Source organism: Coregonus clupeaformis, chromosome 23 (genome assembly GCF_020615455.1).
Source record: "Coregonus clupeaformis isolate EN_2021a chromosome 23, ASM2061545v1, whole genome shotgun sequence".
NCBI lineage: Eukaryota > Metazoa > Chordata > Actinopteri > Salmoniformes > Salmonidae > Coregonus > Coregonus clupeaformis.
Window position 1 is genome coordinate 17,504,382 of NC_059214.1, and position 23,615 is coordinate 17,527,996.

A 23,615-nucleotide genomic window follows, 5' to 3' on the forward strand; every position below is an offset into this window, starting at 1 on the left:
CTCTGTTATGGTCCATGTATCCTTACATAGAAACAAAATTCCTCTATGGAAGGATACATGGACTGAAACAGAGCAAAGAGGCAATATCCTCACGCTCAGGACCAGAGCTAGCTAGATCCAAACTAGGGCCAGAGAGTGATTAGAGCAAAAGCTCCTGAATAATTTCCTTGGCTCATCCTGGTCCACCACTATGCATGCAGGCCTTATAAAGCCAAATGCACCTTCCAAGGCTGTTTGGTCTTAACCTTGGCGTTACTCCTCTTCGTTCTCACAATGCACCAGCCACAGTTTCAAACGCAATAGAGTTCAATGACTTTCACTGGCTCTGTATTTGAGCTCACGTCAACAAACAGTGACTAACTCTGGGTGTTCAGTAGTGTATAACATCCCAAAACATGTTGCAATGGAAAACGAAAATGTATGTGTCTGATTGGATCATTTAGGGTAGCACCTCCCCATTACAAAACATTTCCTTACTACTGAAAACAACTGAAGTATCATCAGTATTAGTAAATATTAAAGCGGCTGCCCGATCCATTGGGATAAAAAATAGCTCGATACTAAAGGAAACATTTGGCCAAGCAATTGAGATGAAAGGGGGGATATGTTTGTGCTGTGTTGGGCGGGCTTCTGCTGACCAGGCTAGCCAGGTCAAACAACTCACAAGTCTGCAGTAAAAAGCTGACAGTGTCCACGCAGTTATCAGCAGGCTAGGGAGATATTTGCTGCTACAGTCAGCCCTATTGTGGCAAAGAAAAGGGAGGATAATGCAAATATACCTCTTCTCTGTTAAACACGGTCTCTTTCTCTCTCCCTCTCTTGCTTTGCTATCTCTCTCTCTCGCTTTCCCTCTCACTGGACTCGCTCTGGACTCACCTAGACTTCATTTCCCATCTATTTGAGGCAATGTGGAAAAGTATTTGACAGTGCTATCCTTAATAACAGTGGACTACATGTTTGGGCCCCGTACTAGAAGAATCTCTGTCCTGCTTATCGTCCGACTTAGTTTGCATAGAATGTATCCGATTGTAGACCGGTCAAAAAAAGTTACTATTATGGCTCTGGTCAAATGTAGTGCACTATGAAGAGAACAGGTTCCCATTTGGGACGCATGAATTGAGAGTAAAGTGTACAGTGGGATAGTGTAGCCTGTTGTGCTGCTGACTAGCTGCTTTTGTGCTAGATGACTCACTACGGGGAAGTGACCTTGAGGAGAATCATGTGGACCAAGCCTGTAGTTAGATAGTTAGATATTGTAAAGTAGAGCAACTCAGCAACCCAGAGCCGTATCAGAGCCCCAGCCACAATCTCTCCCTGTGGGGACAGTCAATAACAGGGCAGCGAGAGAGGGAGGGGTAGTCCTCTGTAGCTCAGTTGGTAGAAATACCCTGATGAAGACAGCTTGTCTGTCGAAATGTTGGTTATGAGGTTATTAAATGATTGCATCTGAGCTCCTAGAGTGTGCAGCTCTCCTTTTCTTTTTCAAGTGTTCTACTCCGCTAGCCAGCACCTCGCCTAAACAGGTGTGCATTTTTCGCCTCCAGAAATCAAAATAGTGACACGAGGAATAGTGACCAAAAAAAACAAGAGTAAAAAAACCACACACATGACTGCCTGCTGAAAAGCACTTTGGGGAGCAGCGCGTCACACTCAGACTTGATGACGACAGCAGGCGCTCTCATGAGCATGTGCTGGAAAAATAGTGTCGCTCTTGGCCGGCCATTAGGCCCTGCTCTGTGTACACATGGCCTTTGTCCCAAATGGCACCCTATTCCCTATATAGGGCCCTGGTCAAAAGTAGTGCACATAAGGATACCCAAAAGTAGTGCACTATATAGGGAATAGGGTGCCATTTGGGACGCACCCACGGTACCACATGGTTCTCTTAAGCGCCTTCATTTCCCATCTCGCCAGATGAATGGCTGCACTGACAGAGGGATCATGTTCTCATTCCTCACACTACGGTCTCACTGTTACCTAGTTCTGATGCAGAATTAGCATCTTCTATCACATGCCTTCTGTTTACACTAGAAACAACCACTAAAAATACTCCCTTCATACCACAAAGGGGGATTAAAACCCTTAGGGAAATATTGTGCAATAAGATATTGGCGTTAAACAGTCATCAGGGTTATATCATGACTCCACAACATGAAATACATTTGTAAATGCTTAAATTACCTTTTCTGATGGTGACCCATATAAATCTTATGACTTACTTGAGGTTTTTATGCTCGGATACCACTGCACCAGTTAAACTGTATGTCTGTCTGTCTAAAATGCTTGTGTGAGTTATCGCATGGCGTAAACAGAGTATAATATTTCTGTGTCACCAACAGTGATTAAGTTGTGTGATATAGAGCCACAGTCTCACACAATGGAAACCTGTGGAATGGCCTTGAGTCAATTTCCCAGTCTCAGCTACAGAATGCCCAAAAGAGAAAAAGCTGAGAGATTTCCCCCAACAAATCATTTACCCAACAATTCCCTGAAAGACTTTTCTTCACCTCCGTGCAGTATCCAAATGACTTGAACCGATTTCTAACTGAGCCAGGGTTCCCAATAGCCTGTGGAAGACAGGTATTAGAGCAGGACCAGGACCTCTATACCAGGCGGTGTCAGAGGAAGGCACTCAAAATTGTCAAAGACTCCAGCCACCCTAGTCATAGACTGTTCTCTCTGCTACCGCACGGCAAGCGGTACCGGAGTGCCAAGTCTAGGTCCAAAAGACTTCTCAACAGCTTCTACCCCCAAGCCATAAGACTCCTGAACAGCTAATCATGGCTACCCGGATTATTTGCACTGCCCCCCCACCCCATCCTTTTTACGCTGCTGCTACTCTGTTAAGTATTTATGCATAGTCACTTTAACTCTACCCACATGTACATATTACCTCAACTACCTCAACTAGCTGGTGCCCCCGCACATTGACTCTGCAACGGTACCCCCCTGTATATATAGCCTCCCTACTGTCACTTTATTTTACTTCTGCTCTTTTTTTTCTCAACACTTTTTTTGTTGTTGTTTTATTCTTACTTTTTTTGTTTAAAATAAATGCACTGTTGGTTAAGGGCTGTAAGTAAGCATTTCACTGTAATGTCTGCACCTGTTGTATTCGGCGCATGTGACCAATACAATTTGATTTGATTTGATTTGATTTGATTTAGAGCAGGCTGGCAGCTGGAGCATGTGAGCGGTAAAATTGCCGGAGATGTTTTCTGTTGAGGACCAATGGTGGCCTAGCTTGGAAGGCAGGCAGACAAGCAGACCAGTCTGCACCTCAGTCAGCATACGGAGAGGCATGGAGGAGGGAGAAAGAAGAGGTGGAGGTGGACGTCTACTTTCTTGTATAGATCATTTCAAATAATAGTTTTCTAAATGACTACCTGTCCTGATATGTGGTGTCAAATATGCAGCAAAACAGGTTCTTAGTCCAATCCTGCATGCCTACAATTAAAGACCCGTACAGCGTGGAAAGTCCCACAGGTGGAAATGTTCATTCATTAAGACATTAATTAAACTGAAGATGATCTCTGGGGCTATGAGCAGTGTCTGTTCAGAAACGAGTTGAATTAGCCTGAATCGTCTACACCGTACTGTACAGCTATCTAAGCAAAACGTGTTCACAGACTGTTGCCGCAATTTGCATTTGTTATTCAACGAGCTATAACCACATCCTAGCTTCCGGAAACTTCATGAAACCACGGCATGGTTGCGTCCCATATGGCACCCAGTCTGTGACTGAGATGTCCCGTCAGCAATGGAACAAATCAGTAGAAACTGTTTTATCAGGTGTCTCCTCGTGAGGTGTTGGCTATGTCTATTCATGACAATTCTTCGCTGTGATGAATCTCACGATGTCATCAGACTTCCAGTAAAGGGAAAGGTAGTCCATGCCTGCGTGCAACCGAACAAACGTATCCTGCTTTTCCTGACTGGGTACAGACAGTGTTAAGGGTACTACGCCAGTGTTTTGGTATTTCTATTGACAGACAGGTCGTATACCCCTCTATCAACAGAAATACCAAAACATTGGCGTAGTTACACGTAACACAGGCCCATTCATGAAAAGCAGGACAGGTCTGTTTGGTTGCACACAAGCATGGAATTTACCTTTCTATTTACTGGAAGTCCACTTTGTGGCATTTTTATAATCTGGAACAATCGCATTCCAAGCATACAGTACATTCGGAAAGTATTCAGACCCCTTGACTTTTTCCACATTTTGTTATGTTACAGCCTTATTCTAAAATTGATTACATAATTCTTTCCCCTCATCAATCTATACACAATAACCCATAGTGACAAAGCGAAAACAGTTTTTTTTTGTGTGCAAATTTATACAAAATAAAACACAGAAATACCTTATTTACATAAGTATTCAGACCCTTTGCTATGAGACTCAAAGTTGAGCTCAGGTGCATCCTGTTTCCATTGATCATCCTTGAGATGTTTCTACAACTTGATTAGAGTCCACCTGTGGTAAGTTCAATTGATTGGAAAAGCACACACCTGTCTATATAAGGTCCCACAAGCCATGAGGTCGAAGGAATTGTCCGTTGAGCTCCGAGACAGGATTGTGTCGAGGCACAGATCTGGGGAAGGGTACTAAAACATTTCTGCAGCACTGAAGGTCCCCAAGAACACAGTGGCCTCCATCATTCTTAAATGGAAGAAGTTTGGAACCACCAAGACTCTTCTTAGAGCTGGCCACCCGGCCAAACTGAGCAATCGGAGGAGAAAGTTATTGGTCAGGGAGGTGACCAAGAACCCAATGGTCACTCTGTCAGAGCTCCAGAGTTCCTCTGTGAAGACGGGAGAACCTTCCAGAAGGACAACCATATTTGCAGCACTCCACTCAGGCCTTTATGGTAGAGTGGCCAGACAGAAGCTGCTCCTCAGTAAAAGGCACATGACAGCCCGCTTGGAGTTTACCAAAAGGCACCTAAACGACCCTTAGCACACTGCCAAGACAACGCAGGAGTGGCTTTGGGACAAGTCTCTGAATGTCCTTGAGTGGCCCAGCCAGAGCCCGGACTTGAACCCGATCAAACAACTAGGTAACAGTGAGACCTGAAAATAGCTTTTGCAGAGACGATCCCCATCCAACCTGACAGAGCTTGAGAGAATCTGCAGAGAAGAAAGGGAGAAACTCCCCAAGTACAGGTGTGCCAAGCTTGTAGCATCATACCCAAGAATAATCGAGACTGTAATCACTGCCAAAGTTGGTTCAACAAAGTACTGAGTAAAGGGTCTGAATACATGTAAATGTGATATTTCATTTTTTTTTTTTTTTTTTGCAAATATTTCTCAAAATCAGTTTTTTTCTTTGTCATTACGGGGTATTGTGTGTAGATTGAAGAGGGGAAAAAACGATTTAATCCATTTTAGAATAAGGATGTAGCTTAACAAAATGTGGAAAAAGTCAAGGGGTCTGAATACTCCGAATGAACTGTTTCTGAAGAGTTTTCAATTCTCTATCTCAGTGTGGTTTACATAATCTGCAAACTGGCTTCCATTTGCTGAACGGGCAAAATGTGAACCCCTAAAGGATTTAAAAACAACAACAAGAGCAGCAATAACCCAGACATTGGATACAAAGATGAAGACATGTTAGTTAACTCGCAGGGCAACAATTAAAAGGAGAGAGGCATCCCATCCACACTGACAGCCCTCCTCAAAGTTCCCCCCTAAGAGTCATCTTCAAAGAAACTTGCAGTAATGCTTCAGATGAAAGAAGATTTGTGGCTAATTTGGTCATCAAAAGACTCCAGCAGCGTTACTATCTACCCTCCACAAGAATCTAGGTTAGAAAGGAGAAAAATCGGACTCCCACGTATATTATGCCGCATTGTTGTGAGACATACCATGACAGAAATGTTGAAAATGAAATTAAAACGAAATCCATGACATTTGTAACACTTATTAACAAACACCTCACATGTTATAATTCATAGTTATGAATTCAATGTTTATGAATGGGAGCCTGCTGTGCAGAGGCAGTGACTGCCATAATGCAGTCTAGCTCAGTTCCCCTGACAGCATCTCCAATCGCTATTATTCATCCTCTGATCCAGAAAATAACCTACTTTTGACACAGCTTCATCCCCTTCCCTCTGACTCTCCACATCCTCATCCATGAAGACAGCATAATGACGCAATAGCATACAATAGCAGTTAATGCCAGTGCAGCTCTCATTGAGTGTTCACCACTGCAGCAGCTATTTCTCTTATCGTTCACAGCCCAGAGATACCTTTGGTCATATAGTGTATGTGGACACCTGCGCGTCGAACATCTCATTCCAAAATCATGGGCATTAATATGGAGTTGGTCCCCCCTTTGCTGCTATAACAGCCTCCACTCTTCTGGGAAGGCTTTCCACTAGATGTTGGAACATTGCTGTGGGGACTTGCTTCCATTCAGCCATAAGAGCATTAGTGAGGTCGGGCACTGATGTTGGGCGATTAGGCCTGGCTTGCAGTCGGCGTCCAATTCATCCCAAAGGAGTTCGAAGGGGTTGAAGTCAGGGCTCTGTGCATGCCAGTCAAGTTCTTCCACACCGATCTCGACAAACCATTTCTGTATGGACCTTGCTTTGTGCACGGGGGCATTGTCCTGCTGAAACAGGAAAGGTCTTTCCCCAAACTGTTGCCACAAAGTTGGAAGCACAGAATCATCTAGAAAGTAATTGTATGCTGTAGCGTTAAGATTTCCCTTCACTGGAAATAAGGGGCATAGCCCGAACCATGGAAAACAGCCCCAGACCATTATTCCTCCTCCACCAAACTTTACAGTTGGCACTATGCATTCGGGCAGGTAGGTCTCCTGGCATCTACCAAACCCAGATTCGTCCGTCGGACTGCCAGATGGTGAATTGTGATTCATCACTCCAGAGAACGCGTTTCCACTGCTCCAGAGTCCAATGGCGGCAACCTTTACACCACTCCAGCCAACGCTTGGCATTGTGAATGGTGATCTTAGGCTTGTGTGTGGCTGCTCGGCCATGGAAACCCATTTCATGAAGCACCTGACGAACAGATCTTGTGCTGACGTTGCTTCCAGAGGCAGTTTGGAACTCGGTAGTGAGTATTGCAACCGAGGACAGACGATTCTTACACGCTACGTGGTTCAGCACTAGGCAGTCCTGTTCTGTGAGCTTGTGTGGCCTTTGCGGCTGAGCCGTTATTGCTCCTAGACGTTTCCACACAATAAACGGCAGCTCTAGCAGGGCAGACATTTGATGAACTGACTTGCAAAATGCATCATACAGGGATGATTTCTGTTTTTTGAATGTTACATATCTTGAAAACTTGATGGCTGACAAGCAAAACATTTTGAGACTATGTCAACAATGGACTAATTAAACAAATACCAAAATATAGTTTTGGGGTGGAGTTTTCCTTTAAATCTCGAAACATCAGCAAACAAGTAAACACTGGCAAGGCAATGCCATGTAATATTAAACAAGAAGGGTTTTCTAATAGTGTCAGCCAGCGACAGTTTGTGAAGTCCGATAGAAGCATTCTCGCACAAAATGTTTGTAGCAAATATAACTGTACATCCCTGACTGATGTACAGATAAAAGCATTGCTTAGCAATATTCAATAATGTTTAGTGAGAAGCTCAGGTGTGAGAAAGCGTGCACCCATCAGAACCTGTTCTCCATTCCTAACCCTGGACTTCTGGTGGGAGCCCAAAAACACACAATCCGTAGTCTCAGTCAGTAGTAAGGTACGCACCTGTCACTTTGTAACAGCAGCAGCAACCCTTCGCTAGAATCCAACCACAACAGGAACGACAATGTCTCCCACTTTTCATCCTGGCCAGCTAGAAGAAGCTCATGGTTCCAGAAGACAATTAAGAGGAAGAAAAAAAAGAGATAGATCCAAAATGCACCCTGACTGCAGCCCAGGCAACCAGCCACTAGCTGCTCCAAGTTCAGCCTGCTCCACTCCACTGAGGGGAGGGACGGACAGGGAGGGAGGGAGGAGGGGACGGGGGAGGGGCACCCTACCTCTGATTCACAGAGAGCAGCGTGGGTTACAGAGAGTCGACTCATGTTACGCGTCGCTTTGACAAAGGCACCACTAAGTAGTACTAGCCCCATCTATGGTACTGGCAAACAGAAAGACAAAACTCTGATTGTTTATGTACTCAAGCTTAAGCCGTCGGCACAGACTGTATCAGCCTACCAGTAGTTCCGCAAGGTTGCATGGGTGGGAATGGCTGTCAAATGTCATGTGCGGGCACATTCCTTACAAGCTGACATGAGCAGCAAAGTTACTACTTATTAGGCTACTGAGGAAAGGCAGCCAGGTTTCAGTAGGTTCATTGCCATGTCCCATCCTTTCCCACTATGCTCTCTATATCGGTCTCCAAGTTACACTTTTGAACCAGCATAGTTGTGAGAAGGACCTTGTGTGTATCATACTTTATAGGGTAAATAAGGACAGGTTGTGTTGCATACAGCCAAAGTGCCCTTGGAGCTGTACTGAGAACTAGGACACTGCAGGTAAGGAGCTGTGTGATTGTTATGGAGTGTATCTGGGCTATGTGTCTGCCTGGCTGGTGTCTCTGTTGGGGATACAGAGAGACGTGGCAGTGCTTCAGGGCAGGAACAGACTGAGCCCAACACAACCAGAGGGAGGACAGGTAGGCCAAGGGTGTTTCAAGATGACCAGACAGAACTGGGACTAGAGAGCTCCACAATGCGCACCTCTTTCTAGATTGATGAGGGTAAGAACAAGAGACAGGACAAAGGCTTTTAAGACATCAAAGGAAAATCTGTTATAACAGCTTAGAGTATCTTTAGAGTTGTCATTGATAGATCTTCTCCATCTATGGCAGGAAATGCTGAACATTCCATCAGGTTTATCTAAGCTTCTGGCATTTAGAGGTTGAGGAAGTGATCGGCCAGGTGATCGGAAAATTGTAGCTACCCTTTTCAATTGATTTGATATGGTTAAAACCATGACATTTTGTAAGTAAGCCTTTCTTAATGAACCTCTGTATTTATGATGTGTAATATTCAGATGTAATCATACCATGACATTACTGGTATATAATACATTGGATGTTTTAATGCCATGTCCTCAATCATTTCCTCCTTTGATGGCCTACTCTCAATAGTATGGTGAAACTGGAGTATGTACAATTTCCATATTGTATAACTGGAACCATACTACAGCTCTTAGATTTGCATGCTGCCGTAGAAAAACAAGCCCAGCTCTTCTCTGAGGAAAGACAGCAATATACAGTGGATAGGCCAATGAGGTGATCCCTGGACAAAGAAGAGTTACTGTGTATCTAATTGAACAGAACATGGAGACCAACCAACCATTCATACATACACAGAGACATGACGCCTCATGTTTGGGTGGCCTTCATTTAACTACCCTTACTACCAACTGTGTAGTTCCTGAGTTAATTAAGCAATTAACATTTCATCATGGTTCAGGACTTTTGTGAAACATCACAGTACAGCTGAAAAATATATGGCAAATAGAAATCCAATATGGATGGTGTTAAGAGATAGATGGGAGGTGTTGAATGGAGCTGAAGGATGGGACTAATAACAACTAACAACAACTAATAACAACAAGATAACTAATGTAAAGCATACTGTGTCCATAATAAGTATATAGGATATAGGTTGAGAGCTTTTGTGAAAGAGAACAGTTAGAAAGATATGGCATATAGAAGCAAACCGGATGGACATCATGAAAATGATCGGAGAGGTTGAGGGTAGAGGAAGTTCAGGAGTAAAAACAAACAAAATAGAATTATTGTAAAATTGACTGTGTCCATAAAATGTATATAGTATGTATAAGCTGGAAGTAGAGGCCTAAGCGTTGTTGTTCACTAGTTTAATCCAATTAGGGGAGGGGTGGTGGGGTTGGAAAGTAATAAAGGGAAATATATTTTTAAAAAATGATATAGATATATATATATATTTATATATACATACACATACATACAGCTGCGGAAAAAATTAAGAGACCACTGCAAAATTATCAGTTTCTCTGGTTTTACTATTTAAAGGTATGTGTTTGGGTAACAATATCATTTTTGTTTTATTCTATAAACTACTGACAACATTTCTCCCAAATTCCAAATAAAAATATTGTCTTTTAGAGCATTTATTTGCAGAAAATGACAACTGGTCAAAATAACAAAAAATATGCAGTGTTGTCAGACCTCGAATAATGCAAAGAAAATAAGTTCATGTTCATTTTTAAACACAATAGTAATGTTTTAATTTAGGAAGAGTTCAGAAATCAATATTTGGTGGAATAACACTGATTTTCAATCACAGCTTTCATGCGTCTTGGCATGCTCTCCACCAGTCTTTCACATTGATGTTGGGTGACTTTATGCCACTCCTGGCGCAAAAATTCAAGCAGTTCGGCTTTGTTTGATGGCTTGTGACCATCCATCTTCCTCTTGATCACATTCCAGAAGTTTTCAATGGGGTTCAGGTCTGGAGATTTGGCTGGCCATGACAGGGTCTTGATCTGGTGGTCCTCCATCCACACCTTGATTGACCTGGCTGTGTGGCATGGCGCATTGTCCTGCAGGAGAACAATGTCAGAGCAAACGGAAGCAAGTTTTCTTCCAGGACAACCTTGTACGTGGCTTGATTCATGCATCCTTCACAAAGACAAATCTGCCCAATTCCAGCCTTGCTGAAGCACCCCCAGATCATCACCGATCCTCCACCAAATTTCACTGTGGGTGCGAGACACTGTGGCTTGTAGGCCTCTCCAGGTCTCCGTCTAACCATTAGATGACCAGGTGTTGGGCAAAGCTGAAAATTGGACTCATCAGAGAAGATGACCTTACTCCAGTCCTCTATGGTCCAATCCTTATGGTCTTTTGCAAACCTCAGCCTGGCTCTTCTTTGCTTCTCATTGATGAAGGGCTTTTTTCTAGCTTTGCACGACTTCAGCTCTGCCCCTAGGAGCCTGTTTCGAACCGTCTTCGCGGTGCACTTCAGCCCAGCTGCCGTTTGCCATTCTTTTTGTAAGTCACTTGATGTCATCCTACGGTTGTTGAGTGACATTCAAATTAGTTGGCTGTCATCCCGGTCAGTAGAGTCGTTTTCGCCCTCTGCCGGTCTGTAGCTTTGTTGTCCCCAAAGTCTGCTGCTTGACCTTGTTCTTATGAACCGCCGTCTTTGAAATGTTAAGGATGGAAGCAACCTGACGCTCACTGTATCCCTCTGCCAGTAAGGCAGAACCCTTCTTTTCCTCACTCAAAACTTTCCTTTTCAAATCTTTTGGCATGGTCAATAGTTATTTTTTCTATATTTTTTTCCAGAGCTGTATGTATGTATGTATGTATGTATGTATATATATATTTGCGAGGAAAAAAACCATATGGGGGATTGGAAGTGATGCAGACAATTACATTGATGGAAGTTACAATCTATCTGCAATATTAAAGCCCCAAAAAATTAAATACAAAAAATCATCATGCTTAGGATCATGGATAAAAATGCCCAGTTACCCATTACTTTGGCTACCATGGCTAGAAGAAGAGATCTCAGTGACTTTGAAAGAGGGGTCTCAAAGGAGCATAGGGGGTTAAAGTGTGTGTGTAAGTCACCAGATCTCAACCCAATTGAGACAGCGTTTTCCACCACCAGCAACAAAACACCAAATGATGGAATTTCTCGTGGAAGAATGGTGTCGCATCCCTCCAATAGCATTCCAGACACTTGTAGAATCTATGCCAAGGCACATTGAAGCTGTTCTGGCGGCTCGTGGTGGCCCAACACCGCATTAAGACACTTTATGTTGGCAGTTAATTTTTTACATGCACTGGTGACACAACAATAACAGATCTTATCATTGATCTTGTTTATTTCCTTGAACTTTCTACAGCCATAGATAGCAGTGTGCAAAAACACACAACCCTACATGAAGAGCTCATAGCAATGTGACAAAAGATTTTTAGTTATGAAAAATATCCAGCTCATCAAATAACTTTCAGTATCAGTTGAGGCTCCTCAGATGAAGAAGTAGAGGACCATCCTTCTCAGCGAATTTCAGAAAAAAATTATCATTTTTAGATAAAACTATACTAAATATATTCACGTCACCAAATAACTGATTAAAACACACGGTTTAGCAATGAAGGTCTACAGTAGACTCAACAGCACCCTATAGGGAACAAATTAAGGAGAAGCAGCAGAGAGAGCTAGCTCTTTTTTTTTCTCATCTTACTTTAACTTTCACTTACTTAGCTAATGCAGCTAATTTAGCCTGCCCAACAACCTGACTCAAACAGAGAGGAATGCTATTTTATGTTTATGTATAGGCTATACAACACTGCAACTCTTCCAAGTCAAGGTAAGCTTTCGGTTTTATAAATGTATTGCCACCGGGGCCCGCCAGTGTAACTGCTAAACTGCTTTCTGTACACTGTACTGCATGATTGTACACATGGATTGGATTGTCCGATTACTAACGTGTTAGTTCTAGTTTGTTGACTATAACGTTAATATGGTGACCACGATGTAGGCTGTGTCGCGGTTAGCGGTTATGGTATGAAGGTTTGGCTTGGGGAGGTCTTTGCGCCTGGTCACAGGTAGCTGTTTTGTTGCGCACTGAAGTCAACAAGTGAAGGGAAAAGGTGAGAGGAGGAGAGTGCGTAGTTGCGAGAAGGAATTATACAACGAGCAAAGTGATGATGCTGTGTGAACTGTGTGTGCTGGTATATTCATTCCGCCGATTCTGTTGCAAAACGTTTATTAAACAGAAGAAAACAGAATGAAACTGAGGGACCCAGCTGAATTTTTCCAATAGAAACTCTAGTTTTAAATGGAACGTTTTGCCGTTGTTTGGACTAATGATTACATCCCAGATCAGCTAGTGTTAGCGTTATACGCCCACCCATCCACCCCGACCAACCACCCTCCCCTTTTTGCCTTAAGTAACCTTCAGTCTTATGTAACCATACCAAACGTAACATATCATACTAACATGAGTGTCCTGGATTTTACGTTTACTATGTTACGTCTGGTCTATGAGACCAGGCTGAGCTAGATGCAGGCAAGAGTGTGCAAGGCGGTATTGAATGTGTCACTGTCTGTCACCTTGATTACTCAAATGTGTCTCTTGACCTGTACGTTATAAACTTCATTTGTAGGCTAGGTTGTAACAGTCTTCCTAATTTTGAATGGCACCAACAGCCACTGTTCAGTATGTCAGTCACATGGGCAACTGGTATTTATCCAACAAGATAACAGGCAAAAGCATATTGTATTGTAAATGTGAGAATGTTTCAGAGAACATTGAAGAGAACATGTATGAGTGTGGGGAAAAACGAAGTACTGTATCTACAAGGCCACAAGAATGAGAAGTTATTTAATGTTCATTCCAAACGGAGCAAGCTCCAGAATGTTCCATAGGTTACATGAAATAAATATTGAGGTCTATTGTTTCAGATTTCACAAAGGCAAGGCTTTTGCAGACATACCCATCAGACCTATGGCTCTGGTAAAATGTAGTGCACTATGTAGGGAATAGGGTGCCATTTGGGACGCAGAACTGAAATACTGTGGCTGGACACCATGTAGAAAAAGCTCAGCCACCTCCCATCCTTTTTGAAACAGAGTCTGTTTAAAAACTACGGCGGGGGGAGGAAGTGACTAGGGCTGTATAAAGGTCTATTTGACCAAGAAGGAGAGTGATGGAGTGCTGCATCAGATGACCTGGCCTCCACAATCACCCGACCTCAACCCAATTGAGATGGTTTGGGATGAGTTGGACCACAGAGTGAAGGAAAAGCAGCCAACAAGTGCTCAGCATTTGTGGGAACTCCTTCAAGACTGTTGGAAAAGCATTCCTCATTAAGCTGGTTGAGAGAATGCCAAGAGTGTACAAAGCTGTCATCAAGGCAAAGGGTGGCTACTTTGAAGAATCTCAAATATGAAATATATTTTGATTTGTTTAACACTTTTTTGGTTACTACATGATTCCATATGTGTTATTTCATAGTTTTGATGTCTTCACTATTATTCTACAATGTAGAAAATAGTAAAAATAAAGAAAAAACTTTTGACTGGTACTGTATATATATTTAATATAATTTGAATACATAAAAAAATATGTAATAAAAAAGTTGAGTCCCCCAAATGTGTATGTGGGGGGTGTATTTTTGTTGTTGTTGCTATGGATGGGCTGTGTTCCAATGAGCATAACGGTGCTCATTGCTGGGTTAATGTGACAGTGACCCCAATGTAAACTCTGTAGACTTCTGTATGCACTTCTATTCAACTCTAAAGTTTTATTACAACAATAAATACCTGTAAGTTTGAGTCAATTCAGCAATTAATTCTACAGACTTAATTCAATTCAGTAAACAGTTTAATGAGAGGAGTATCTGTCAACACTACCACCTTTCAACAATAAATACAAATGCACAAAGGAAAACATCTTAAAAGTAAATGATTTACTCTCCTGTACCTTTAAATGGTTCAGGACGTGTTCACTCTAGATTACAATTCCCTATACAAAACATTGTATAATGCCAGAGAGAGCCTCCATTAAAGTCCTTACTGAAGAGCTTTTACATTTGTCATGGAGAGCAGGGAGGCAGTATATCACGGAGTGTGAGCAGCATGATCTGAAAACCCTCTCTGAAGTGGTCTAAGTGGAGACGGATGTTGTACTGAGGTAAAATGTCAAGTGCTTATCAGAGGCAAAACGTTCCCCTAGCTGTCAAATGACCAACCTGGCTCTAATCCTAGTGACAACAAACACCTCCCTCTACAGGTAGCACTAGGACATGTTTGATTGTCTAAACAAACGCTTCCAAGTTCTGAAAATCATGCATTGCCCGTAGCAGGTGAAACAATGGTGAAACATTTGCTGCAGGTATATTCATATCAAGTCTTTCCTCATCTCTGACATTGAATGAGCGATAGGAAGTACAGCATCTCATTACCATGCTGCCAAATAAAACAGTCCAATCTTTTTTTTTTAAACAAGGAGGACCAAGACAATCTTTTAGAATCCCGCCATTGGTTCATTTTGGTACAGCACGTCACCTTATCTGATTATCAGCTGTTGTCAAACACGTGGGTCTGGAAAGATGATTCTCTTCCTCAATAGTGTGCAGCAAATTGTACTAGATGAAAAGCCGAAATGAATGACATTCCTGGCATTTAAAGCATACTACATTTTCTGAATTTCACATAATATAAAACATTCCATTTTCGCATACCTAAAATGCCTACTATTTAGAACACAAGTACGGGTATTCGGACACGGCCATTGTAATTACGGGAACAGAGCCTTTGTCCTTCTTGTTTTTGTTGACCAATTAACCCCTTAGCCAAAGAGCACCTTCAATCTATAAAGATCTACTGATATATCCTTGTAGCGCTTTCCTTCCTGTTTTTTCAACAGTAAATGGTTGATGTCCTTACCTTTCCCTGTGGGGAAGAAGCATTCCATCTCCACGCTGCTGCGGGAGTGAGAGATACAGAGGGCCGAGCTGGGCACCAGGCCCTCCTGAGGGGGGCTACGGTCAGTGGTCCGCACCAGACACCAGCCGGGGCGGTCACTGGGCCTCTCCAGTAGCTCCACCGTCTGACCCGTCTGAAGGCTGAGCTCGCTGGAACAACCTGCCGTGAAGTCCTGCAGCACCACTGTCAACTCACAGCCTCCAGAGAGCTGAGAGAGAGAGACAGGAAGAGACCCAGAGAGAGAACAGTGAGTTATAGTCTTAAAACAAGGCGGGTCTTTCGCACAAAAAAAAACATTTTAAATCGAGTCATCATCATAGCAGAGAGGATGGAAGCTCACAGCTCAGGTTCTAGGTTAAGCCATGTGGGGTTGTGAGGTGTATTCAGATATTAGTTTAGTGGAGTGACATGCGCACATCCATAAAAACACTTATCCCAGGTGCAGGATTATAGAGGATTATGTAGAACATTGCACACATTAGTTTTTTTGTTCAGACATCAGATCAGGGGACAAACTATCAGGGGATAATTGGATAAAAGACCATGGCAGCATCCTGGTCAAAAGTAGTGCACTAAATAGTGAATAGGGTGCCATTTGGGACGCCACCCATGCCTTCCATGGAACAGAACATGGTTCAGGTCAGTGTAAGAGTGTGCCCTGTGATGAAATGCTATTGGATACAACTGAAACAGGTGTATACTTCATATACAGTGGGGGGAAAAAGTATTTAGTCAGCCACCAATTGTGCAAGTTCTCCCACTTAAAAAGATGAGAGGCCTGTAATTTTCATCATAGGTACACGTCAACTATGACAGACAAAATGAGATTTTTTTTCTCCAGAAAATCACATTGTAGGATTTTTTATGAATTTATTTGCAAATTATGGTGGAAAATAAGTATTTGGTCAATAACAAAAGTTTCTCAATACTTATATATACCCTTTGTTGGCAAAGACACAGGTCAAACGTTTTCTGTAAGTCTTCACAAGGTTTTCACACACTGTTGCTGGTATTTTGGCCCATTCCTCCATGCAGATCTCCTCTAGAGCAGTGATGATTTGGGGCTGTCGCTGGGCAACACGGAATTTCAACTCCCTCCAAAGATTTTCTATGGGGTTGAGATCTGGAGACTGGCTAGGCCACTCCAGGACCTTGAAATGCTTCTTACGAAGCCACTCCTTCATTGCCCGGGCGGTGTGTTTGGGATCATTGTCATGCTGAAAGACCCAGCCACGTTTCATCTTCAATGCTCTTGCTGATGGAAGGAGGTTTTCACTCAAAATCTCACGATACATGGCCCCATTTATTCTTTCCTTTACACGGATCAGTCGTCCTGGTCCCTTTGCAGAAAAACAGCCCCAAAGCATGATGTTTCCACCCCCATGCTTCACAGTTGGTATGGTGTTCTTTGGATGCAACTCAGCATTCTTTGTCCTCCAAACACGACGAGTTGAGTTTTTACCAAAAGGTTCTATTTTGGTTTCATCTGACCATATAACATTCTCCCAATCCTCTTCTGGATCATCCAAATGCACTCTAGCAAACTTCAGACGGGCCTGGACATGTACTGGCTTAAGCAGGGGGACACATCTGGCACTGCAGGATTTGAGTCCCTGGCGGCGTAGTGTGTTACTGATGGTAGGCTTTGTTACTTTGGTCCCAGCTCTCTGCAGGTCATTCACTAGGTCCCCCCGTGTGGTTCTGGGATTTTTGCTCACCGTTCTTGTGATCATTTTGACCCCACGGGGGGAGATCTTGCATGGAGCCCCAGATCAAGGGAGATTATCAGTGGTCTTGTATGTCTTCCATTTCCTAATAATTGCTCCCACAGTTGATTTATTCAAACCAAGCTGCTTACCTATTGCAGATTCAGTCTTCCCAGCCTGGTGCAGGTCTACAATTTTGTTTCTGGTGTCCTTTGACAGCTCTTTGGTCTTGGCCATAGTGGAGTTTGGAGTGTGACTGTTTGAGGTTGTGGACAGGTGTCTTATTTACTGATAACAAGTTCAAACAGTTGCCATTAATACAGGTAACGAGTGGAGGACAGAGGAGCCTCTTAAAGAAGAAGTTACAGGTCTGTGAGGGCCAGAAATCTTGCTTGTTTGTAGGTGACCAAATACTTATTTTCCACCATAATTTGCAAATAAATTCATTAAAAATCCTACAATGTGATTTTCTGGATTTTTTTCTCTCAATTTGTCTGTCATAGTTGACGTGTACCTATGATGAAAATTACAGGCCTCTCTCTGGGAGAACTTGCACAATTGGTGGCTGACTAAATACTTTTTTCCCCCACTGTATCTATCTGTTCATCACAGTTGACCTAATCTCAGCAACACAGAACCAAAATTTCACATAAACGGCCTGGTCACGAGCGATTACAGGTGACCTTATAATGAACTTATTATCCGTATCAGAGATCAGCTTAGTTTCTGGAGAGAGAAGAGTCATGTCATAATATTTACACCCACTAAATGACTACACTGAAAGATTTTATTAGATGACCATGGTATTGAAGTGCGGTAATAAACGAACCCATAGGCCTATAGATCATGGTCGTCTGGTGATCATATGGCTGCGTCCCAAATGGCACCCTATTCCCTACATAGGCCTAGTTCAGTAGTCCACTATATAGGGAATATGGTCAAAAGTAGTGCACTATATAGGGAGCCATTTGGGACGCAACCCTATGATAACTCTACCCGAGGAAACGGTCTGTTTGATAAATGAGAGTCATAAATGACTGCAGTCTCCCAGTTATGAGGATATCACTAGTCTCCTATGATTATGAATGTTCTCTGCCTGAGGAAAATAATCTCTGGTTTCACAATCATCATCTAGCTAGCAGCTCATTTGATGTCAGTAAATCTCCCACCTTGGGAAATGAAAATAGGATCAATCCTCAGGCTGTCAACTAAACACTTCCTCATATGCTCCGAGGCTCTACTCTGCTCAACATGACATGGACTGAGTCCCAAATGGCACCCTATTCCCTATTTAGTGCACTACTTTTGACCAGGCCCATAGGGAAGAATAGGGTGCCATTTGGGACGTTCATGATTGTAGGAGAGTCCTTACACTTAGCAAGCTGCACAGTCAGATGGGAGTGTGACAGGGTTTGAAGAGAGCAGGTACGAGCACACATTCTGTTACAACTTGAGGAGCAGTCTAAGAGGAAGTGTAGTCAAACCTACGTGTATTTTCGGCTTTAAGAACTCCTAAATTAGGGTTGCAAAATTTCACGTACATTTCCAAGTGTTCCAAAAATCCTGATTGGAAGATTCCCGGAATCATTAGGGAATAATCTGGAAATCTGCTTATAAGCAGGAAATCAACCAAGATGTCTGGTTAGGTTACCGGACTTGTGCAACCCTAGCCTGAAATAACCCAACAAGTCGTCAATACTGCCACAGAGAGAACAAACAAAGTCCAATTTAGGACAGCTCAAGGACACAAACCCGTGGCCCTTGAGTTACCTCTCAGTTTGTCTACTCTGGGGGTTCGAAACAGAGGGGATTCTAAATCACACCACTTCTTTGACTCCTTCAATAACAAAACATATTTTACCAGCAACCACACCCAGTTGGAGTGAAGTGTTTCAGGTCATCTTGAATGGAGGTCAACTCCAATCTCTTACTAGGAACAGCAACACTCTACAAATCATCCACTCCCCCAGAGAGCTGTTAATAATCAGAACAACAGAACACTCCCTCTTTAAAGTCGTGGCCCAAATGGTGCCCTATTTCCTATATAGTGCACTGCCTTTGATCAGAGCCCTATGGGTAAGAACACACCCCTGACCTCACACAGGTCAGACCCATCCTAATGGAAACCATGATCCAGCACCCCCCCACCCCCCACTCCTCTAGGAGACCACCCAGCATAATCTGGCGGTTCTACATAGTTTCCCCCCTATTCCAAAGTTTGACCACTGATCCTCAGCGGTTAAAGAGCTCACTATGATAGGAGGCAATGTAAGACGAGTTCGGCTACATGGACATTGTAAACACTGGGATCGTTTCAAGGGCAGAACTCTTAGGCCTAAATCTTGTAGGCAATTCTCTTAAAAACACACACACAGGGTCAGTTTCCCTGACAGATTCTTTTTTAAGAAAACAGGCCAACAAAGTTCAATGATAAATATGTCTGGCTGCAGAATCTAATACACACAGAGATCCTATGAAATTACTAGAGGGGCTATGTCATAAACCCTCAAAGTTCCAGAATGGGGTGAAAACGCCAGCCATATTAGTTAGGGAGAAATCCAAACCAGTCTAATTGGAATGAATGGCAGTAATACAGATTTTACTTACGCAGGAAAATAAAGGTAATGCATGTGATATCAGAAATGGTGTAATATAATTACTTTCAACCTACAATATTGTCATATAATTATAAATAAAGTTTACACTGGTTTTATACCAATTTTCTGCAGAAAGAATGGGGTGTCAGCTATAACATGACACATTGACTGTGAAAAAAATCTATTTTGGTTATTGAACTACATTAAGTGAAGTGGATTTACACCCGGTAATGGAATTGCGTTAACGGAATTTCATCATGGGTCCCTGATCTGTACTACACAGAAATGCATAATTATGGATATGAATGTGATTCTCTAGGTCCACAAAGTAGAAAATATGCAATATCCTCCTTTGCATATGTGGGTATTATTCTACACATTAGCTATTATTGTTATGAGTTCTGCACCCAAACAAGACCACATTTGGTTGGTCCGGACTGGACCAAATCTGAACCAATCATAGACGTCTATGTTTCACAAGTTTTGACATCAAAGTACAGCACAGTAGTGCTTAGTAGAGTACAGCACAGAACAGTAGAGTCGAGTTCAGTAGAGTTCAGTACAGTATAGTTCAGCACATTACAGTGTACTCAACTCTAGTGTGCTCTACTGTGTACTGTACTGAACTCTACAGTACTGAACTATACTTTACTTTTCTGTATTCTACTGTGCAAACTTGTGAACCCTACTGTGGTTTGTGACTACTATGATTTCCCATTGTAGCCAATTCAATTGCAGCCAATTCAATTCCATTAAACTTTTTGGAAAATTACATTAATGATTTGGTAATGGAATTTTTAGTTTTAATCATTTAATAATGAATAAACAAAATAGTTATCTGTAAAAACACTTCAACTAATTGGTAGGTCAACCTTTACTTGTTACTTCTGTTAACTTTCATAATTCTCCCTCATGAGGGAGACAAATTAGAAAATATGTTAAAGATATGTGGGTTTTTGGTAACGGAATTTCAAGGAATAAGGCAATGTTTCTTAAACTTACAGGCAGAAAAATGTATCACAATCTAAATATAAGTGTTGATATTAGTTGGCAGGGGTCTTTACTTCAACGTTATTGTCTTTTGATGTATTTCTAATACCTTTTAAGACTTTTTCTGCTAGATGTTTTCTAAGACCTCTTTTCCATCTGTTTGACCAGAAATCAAAGCCTTTGCTTATTCCAAATTTTTGGGATGGGAAATGGTTGAAAAATGTATATATCCATTAATTTCTCTAAAATATAGACCCAGCCTTCATTTGTCACCCAATCTGACATGCTTCTATGAATTTCACGTTGGTGCTCATGGGTCCTTTTACGTGGAAATGACCATATGATATAATATCAGTACTTGTTGCATTTACAACTTGTCCAAGTCCTATCTATCATCAATTGATTTCAGCCAGTGTATGTATGGCTGTGTATTGACTGCATTGTTTGAATGGAATGTTGGCAGTTAATTTGAAAGATTTATGGAATCATTCCTCTAACTCCTTGACCAAAATGGCTGACCTTGAGCCCATCATAAGAAGGTTCACGTCCATTGATACACACGTCCATATTAATACACATCTCTTAGCTTCTCACAACAACAGGCAGATTAATATGCCCATAGCAGTGAACACACACGAGTAGGGTTGCAAAATGTCAGGAACTTTCAATAATTTCCCTGGTTTTCCTGAAATCTTGGTTGAAGGATTCCCACTGGCCCTGAGAGCAAGGTGCATGGTGGGCCATCTGGTCCCAGCTGTGAAATCCATCAGTGCTTGTGGGGTTTCTCCTCATCCTGTCCACCTGCTTTCACGTACTACTCCAGCTTGTCGTCATGTGTGTTTACTCTCATCAGGCAGGCTCAGCCATGTACACTACCACCACCTCAGTCTCTGAACTTACAGGCTCCGTGATGAAGTTTCCCCTAGGTACAGATCTAGGATCAGCTTCCCTGCCCCCAATCCCAACCTTAACCATTAGTGGGGAAAATGCTAAACTGACCCAAGATCAGTGTCAATAGGCAGGGAACACAACATGTGAATAGTGCCCAGAAGATCCCCCCATCAGGTATTACAGAGACAGAGCAGCGCTGACCCAGTCCATAACATGGGAACTTTAGCTTTCCCTCTGCACAAATTTGGGAACTGTTGTTGGTGCCATACAGCATTGCCATTGTTGATAAAGAGCTTTCAGTAGGAGTTAATTGAACTAAAACAAACAGCCCACAGAAGAACCCCTCGATAGTATAGCGATAAATACTTTGTTGTAACAACAACTGGTTTACCTGGTTAAATAAAGGTGAAATAAAAAAAATTAAAATTAAATAACTGTTTTGTAATATAATAATAATAATATAATATGCCATTTAGCAGACGCTTTTATCCAAAGCGACTTATAGTCATGCGTGCATATTTTATTTTTTTGTGTATGGGTGGTCCCGGGGATCGAACCCACTACCTTGGCGTTACAAGCGCCGTGCTCTACCAGCTGAGCTACAGAGGACCTGTGGTGGGCTCCGGGAAACAACCTTGTAAGATCAGTTCGTTTTATACTGACCAGCAGAACAAATGATCTCCACATGATTAATTCTGTCCAATTAGTGGAATAACAACTGGCAGTAACTCAGCTTAATTATCATGAAATATGATTGGTACTCGACAGTAAAGGGAGATCAAAAGTAGTGCACTATATAGGGAATTAGGGTGCCAATTTGGGATGGGCCCAAGGAGTATGGTTAAAGCATTATATTCAAACACCACTTCAGAGTACCGACAAACAAATGAAAAGGCCCATTCAGTAAAATTACTCCCACACAGGACATATTGTACCTCCTATGCTTGACATGGCAAAGAAAACCAACTTGTGTTTGAGACATTACCCGATTTGGAAAACCCAAAAACATTGGGACCTGAGTCAAATCATAAATACAAGACTCTTCCCATGTTAGCGCCATCTCAAGTAATGACAGTAGTTGCATCCTGCTTAAATAACACAGTGAGGAGAACATTTGGCTCCTGCGTGTTGTGATGCAGAATGAGAGACACAAAGAGAGAGCGAGAGAGAGCGAGAGAGAACACAGTCTGGGTTTAAATAGCAGTTCGCTTCCAGCGTGGCTGTCGGAGCCGTGCCGTCTAAGGGGAACAGGAAATGGTAGTGTCTGAGTTTCCAGAGCTGTGGTGGAATCTGTCCAAGCAGACCTTTTCATCATCATAGGGCTTTTATATAGAAAAGAGCTGCTATTTCAGTCACTTCGAGGGGTTTGGGTAAAGACAGGAGAAACAGAGGCAAATAACCCATCAAATTATTATCAACAAAGCTTGTGACATGCCTTTTTCCAGTTGTTGATTAGTTGAATGAATCATCAACACTTTCCAAGTCAAGCTGTGATAATCAACTACTGTGCCTGTGAAATCCGTCAATCTTGTTCATCAAAAGGAGGTCATTGCATGCCAAGCAACAGCTCTACAATATGATAAGATTCAGTAAAAGCATTCCCAATTAATAATCATAACAATGCTCAACATCTCCAACAGTCTGACAATGAAAGTACTAAAAGTAAACTAAATCAAGGTCCTCTGAATGCAATGGCTGTTCCAAATACCAGCCTATTTGTTATGGGCCCTGGTCAAAAGTAGTGCACTAAATAGATAATAGGGTGCCATTTGGGACACAGATTATGTATAACCCTGCTTTTGAGAGCCGAGTAGACAGCTTTGATCCCCCCCAGAAAATAAAGCACATGTGTTATAGGTCCCTTTACATGAGATGGCTGCAAAAGATTAAACATGGGGCCCTGGACAAAGGTAGTGCACTATATGTGGAATAGAGTGCCATTTGGAACACAGATT

The 23,615-nt window shown here is 42.3% G+C and overlaps 1 protein-coding gene across 2 annotated transcripts in view; it reads right to left on the reverse strand.

Moving 5' to 3' along the window:
- The window catches only part of LOC121536102 (kalirin), a 253,582-nt gene that overhangs the window by 9,439 nt on the left and 220,528 nt on the right, over nucleotides 1-23,615 (reverse strand). For both annotated transcript variants that reach the window (XM_045206551.1, XM_045206550.1), the window contains exon 34: nucleotides 15,438-15,684. In XM_045206551.1, coding sequence (XP_045062486.1) covers nucleotides 15,438-15,684 — 247 coding nt within the window. The remainder of the gene's footprint in view (nucleotides 1-15,437; nucleotides 15,685-23,615) is intronic.